The sequence below is a fragment of the Berghia stephanieae genome, chromosome 10 (genome assembly GCF_034508935.2).
Source record: "Berghia stephanieae isolate SIO BIC M18660-M18661 chromosome 10, UCSD_Bste_1.3, whole genome shotgun sequence".
Taxonomy (NCBI): domain Eukaryota; kingdom Metazoa; phylum Mollusca; class Gastropoda; order Nudibranchia; family Aeolidiidae; genus Berghia; species Berghia stephanieae.
The window spans coordinates 9845607-9850606 of NC_088369.1; the positions used below are offsets into that span (position 1 = coordinate 9845607).

At 38.5% G+C, this 5000-nt stretch overlaps 2 protein-coding genes across 12 annotated transcripts in view; one reads left to right on the forward strand and one right to left on the reverse strand.

The window, feature by feature from the left end:
• The window catches only part of LOC144956203 (stimulated by retinoic acid gene 6 protein-like), a 744310-nt gene that overhangs the window by 487493 nt on the left and 251817 nt on the right, over positions 1 to 5000 (forward strand). The window lies entirely within an intron of this gene.
• The window catches only part of LOC144956193 (uncharacterized), a 221634-nt gene that overhangs the window by 138501 nt on the left and 78133 nt on the right, over positions 1 to 5000 (reverse strand). For all 8 annotated transcript variants that reach the window (XM_078886616.1, XM_078886612.1, XM_078886614.1 and 5 more), the window contains exon 3: positions 3859 to 4942. In XM_078886616.1, coding sequence (XP_078742742.1) covers positions 3859 to 4521 — 663 coding nt within the window. In that variant the 5' untranslated portion in view covers positions 4522 to 4942. The remainder of the gene's footprint in view (positions 1 to 3858; positions 4943 to 5000) is intronic.

Sequence of the window (5000 nt, forward strand, 5' to 3'; positions counted from 1 at the left end):
TAAGGGAAAAGTACTCGTCATATTCATATGAAATTTTACAACCAAAAAGAAGAAATGTTCATGTATTACCTTGTCAGCGACAAAACCTCAACGCCCGGTAGTTTTAGAAATATTTTACTCCAAAGAGTAAAACTCTATTTTTAACTGTCTTCTGGTAATCGCACGAGTTTTGTCGCTTGACATAATCTAAAATGACCTTTTTTCTAACTGTGTGCCAACTTTCAGTCATATTCATCAATAAACAGCGTCGTAATTAATTTTTTAAAATAGCATATTCGAAACGGCTTCGTCCCATATTTTGACGCGAATTCGGGCACTTCGTAAGCGAAAAAGAGGCCCAAAGATTTGTGCGGGATAGTCATTGCTATATAATATGTGAAACAAAATATCATTTGCGTAATAGCAATGTCACTGTTGTTTATCGTTTGTTGTTGTGCGGCTATGTGGTCTTGTTGTACGACACTCTCTTTCGGATCGGAAGGTCCTGGGTTCGAGCCTCACTCGGCGCACAGTTGAGTCCTTGGAAAAGGCTCTTTACTCACATTCTCTCACCGTATTCAAGTGTAAAATGAGTACCTACCTGGACGTCAACAGTTTGTCTCTGTCAAAAAAAAAAACTTTTAATATCGCCAAATATTCGTTTTACATGTTAAGTGTTTTTTTGGTTAGGGACCCTTTGTAAAGCGCTTTGATCCGGTTTAATGGATATTGCACAATATAAAACCTCAAGATAGATAGATAGATAGAAGATAGACTGATAGATAGATAGATAGATAGATAGATAGATAGATAGATAGATAGATAGAAACATCAAAACAATGTAGCTTATGCCTGGAAGAAAAATATACTATAATCAAACAACCTCATGAAGCCACACTCAACATGAAAAGTGAGATCTACGGAAAGTGTCCCCATCGGCGCAAATTCCTCTTAATTAACTTCAAACCGGAACCACTTCAAGAAACAACAACAGTCAACAAAACAACTCAGTCCTGAAGATGGCAAATTAAGCCTGAAACATTGATGTAGACTGCCCCAAACATTGTGGTAAATATTTTAAATATAATAGATAGATAGATAGATAGATAGATAGATAGATAGATAGATAGATAGATAGATAGATAGATAGATAGACTGATAGATAGATAGATAGATAGATAGATAGATAGATAGATAGGTAGATAGATAGATAGATAGATAGATAGATAGATAGATAGATAGATAGATAGATAGATAGATAGATAGATAAATAGATTATTTTCTGCCAGTTACGTCGATTTGTATTTGACAAGTACCCATTATTGATACTGAATATAGCCACTATTAAGTAAGTGCAAGTGTAATTATCTCGCCCGATATTCCGTCTTGAAGCTAATAATAATAAAAGGTGATGGAAATAGTTTCTATTTTAAAAAACTATACATCTAATCTGCCATAGAGGTGTTTGTATTTATAGATACGATTATACGGTTTTAACTTCATGCATATTTTATGACGTTTTGTGACGCAATTCTTTCCGCTAAAATTGACGTCATAAAGAAATTGCGAAGAGAATCATGAATGAGAGTTTAAAAAAAAAGATTAAGTGCATTTTAGCTACATATTATTTAGATTGTTAGGCTATTTTCATGTACAGTTTTAGTTACATATTATTATTTAGAATGCTGAGGTGTTTGAATGAGATTGTCATTCGGAAATGGAGGCTGTGAGTGGAGGGGGAGGAGTGGGAGATTGGGGGAGGGGGGAGAAGAGTTCATCAGGGGGTAGAGATGAAGGGGGAAGGATAAAGGGAGAATAAAAACGTGTGAGAGAAGAGAGAGATTGATAGAGAGAGAGAGAGAGAGAGAGAGAGGAGAGAGAGAGAGAGAGAGAGAGAGAGAGATGAAAGGGAATAATAAAAGAGAGGAGAGAGAGGAAGAGAGAGAGAGAGAGAGGGAATGAAAGGGAATAATAAGAGAGAGAGAGAGAGAGAGAGAGGAGAGAGAGAGAGAGAGAGAGAGAGAGAGAGAGAGAGAGAGAGAGAGAGACGGGCGAAGTTTTAATTAAAGTCCCAAATTTGAGAGCTGTTTGCTAGTATCGATATTTGAAGGACGAGATTTCTGTTCAAATTTTCAAGTACGTGCTTTTCCAGAATACGGCAGTGAACTGGTTAAAATTGGATTCAATAGTCTGATGTCATGTCGCCCAGCAACGGCGGCCATCGTGGTTCTAAACAAAGAAAATCGGTACTTTTTATTCTTCATGCTGTCTAGAACTTTTCATATGTCTTGTGATCAGAATGTGTAAAAGTCAAAACATGTTCAGATTTATAATGTTTTTCTCCTCTGGATACGCTTTTATGCTCGTCGGAGAAATATGTCATAAGGGCGTCCGCCATTGCTCCGATAGTTTAGAGCCAGTTACTAAGTTACCATGCGTCATTACGAGGGAAGTGACGTTACGACTGTTGAAGCGTATTGCCTAATGCCAAGTGTCAATCTAAAAACTCTTTAACAAAAAGTAGGGCTGAGAGTCAAAATGTTGAACCCATTGTCTGAAGAACATCTTATTTACAAATCGTTATTTTCCAGACACGCGATTGGTTGTTTATCTACTCGAATCCATATCTTCGTTTGAGATTTTTGATTCCCATCCAGACTTCCGCTCTCATGACCCACTTCCGGCCCCGCGCTCCTTTCTTTCTTGGCATAGAAAGGAACAAATGGATCATCATCATTCATCGCGACTTCTTCATTCAATCCATTGAATAGGCTTATAATTTATAATTAAAATTATACACAGAACGGAATGGAAATCTAAACTGTCCTGCTTCTCATGTCGTTCCTTCCCTGAAAGCAAATAATACCATCCGATATTTATAGCTGGACGGGCCAGAATTGAAAATTAGCGGTCTTGGCATTATTATTATTATCAAGGTTGTTATCATTAGGATGCAATTGGGATTATAAAGATGGTCTGTATAAAAAAATCAAAATATTATGAATTTAAAAAAAAATTTTTTGCCAGAGGTTGAGGTGGCAGGGGGGGGGGGGGAGGGGGCGAGTGGGGGAGAGGTGTCGGACCGATTAATCCGCCGCATTCTTGAAAAAACAAACACGTATTTAAAATTTTGGCCAGAAAACTCGTCCTTTGAATATCGATCGATAAAAATGAATCGAATCTCATCTTGGCAAAAATTCTCAAACCTGGGACTTCGTAAAGTCCCAGGTTTGAGAGTTTTTGACAAAGTTTAGATAGATTTGTTAAACAAGTAGTCCTCTCCAATTATTGTCTTAATGCGCTTATATTGGTGTGCGCTACTGTGCCATGACAAAGCACTTTTCAATGTTTTGGCCTTAAAAATTGTACTGAATGTATCAAAAGTTAACTGCCGATAACACAAAATTCGTTTTAAAAAAGAACAAAACAATACAAAAACACACAAAACAAGAAAGAAAAAACAGGTTGGGAGTTGGTCTAGAACGTACGAGTTTTCTGGTCAAAATTAAACAAAACAAAACAACAACAAACAAACCCAAAAAAATTGTTTTAAATAAAATAATAAATAATAAAATAAAATTCCCTTTATTCATCCCATAGGGAAAATTTGTCTCTAAGGTCTATTCCAAGGGAAGACTGAAATAACCCAGGCGTCAGCCGCAGTGCAGCGCCGCAAATAGAGCTAGGGCGAGGTGACTTGCTCAAGGCCACAAGGCGCAGCGGCGATGATCGAACTCGGTACCTTTCGGGTACGAAGCTAAGACCGTACCGCTGAGCCACGCTACACCTAATGAACTCTAATTATGAGCAAAGAAATTAAAATTGTTAATCATTTGGCAGAAACGCCAAGGGGGAAAAAAGAAGAGTTGTGTAACTCACCATTTTGAGCAAGTACAACAATTCCTGAGGTGTGTCCACACAACAAGTGAGTCCGTTTTCAGAATCCTTCAGCGAGAACGTGTTCAGCATCCGAGTTTCCTCCGGGCTTGGACCAAGTGTAAACTCCTGACACGGAACACACATGGACTTGTGCTGCAAAAGTACGGCCACCTGTTCTCCCACTTTTGGTTTGTGTGTATGGTTGTCGAGATCTTGGCGGAATTTGACGAAGAGGACGGAAAAAGTGATGATAACGACGACGAAAAAAATTAGACAGATAATGGACATGGCTAGGAGATAGCATTTGATGCGTTTCAGCTGTCGTTCTAGTTCGAATCTGTATTGGGTGGTTTCCTGCATTGCGGCTGCCGCCTTTAAGTCAACGGAACCCGTTGAAGCGTGGTGTGGATTGGAGGTTCCGGCGACATTGAGCCGGACAAGAGGATGTTGGTAGTGGGGGGCGTTCTGGTAGTTGTGGTTGTGGTTGGGCGGTGTTCGGCCGTTGCTGACGTTGTGGTTGTTGTGTTTTTGTTGTTGTTGTTGTTGTTGGTTGTTGTGGGAATGCGGTGGATGTAAGTCGTGGCTGTTATTGGAATTGGCGTACGGTTTGCTGTTGAGCAACTTCTCGTTGACTTCAGTTTCGGAGTCACGTGATGAAGACATAACTATGTTTTTTGTTGAAGAAAGTTTAAAAGGTTATGAAGATGTAAAATCTCTAAATATGGACAAAACACAATATGTATCTTTAAAATAATATATGATTTATTTAATACCTATTATATTAAAAAGTTGAAGAGAGCTTTAAAAAAAGCTTTTAGAAAGAAAAAAGGTTTTAAAATGTTGACTTGTGGACACGTTTGATAAATGTTAGTTGTGTAAAATGGGAAGACCAGGAAACGATGAATGCGATTATCGTACACGCCACGACGAGCAAGTCTAAAGCGTGAACGAACTCCGAAGACAAAGGAAGAGGGGAGTCATAAAAGCCTGGGGTGTTTTTATTTTCAGCTATGCAGCATCGTCCCAGGTCGTACCTTGTCCAGTAATCCCAGGTGTCGTGGAACTGTTCGGGGGATTTTCAAATCTGAAAAAAAAAACAAAAGAATGAGAGATGGTCAGAATAAAAAAAGAAATAGAATAAG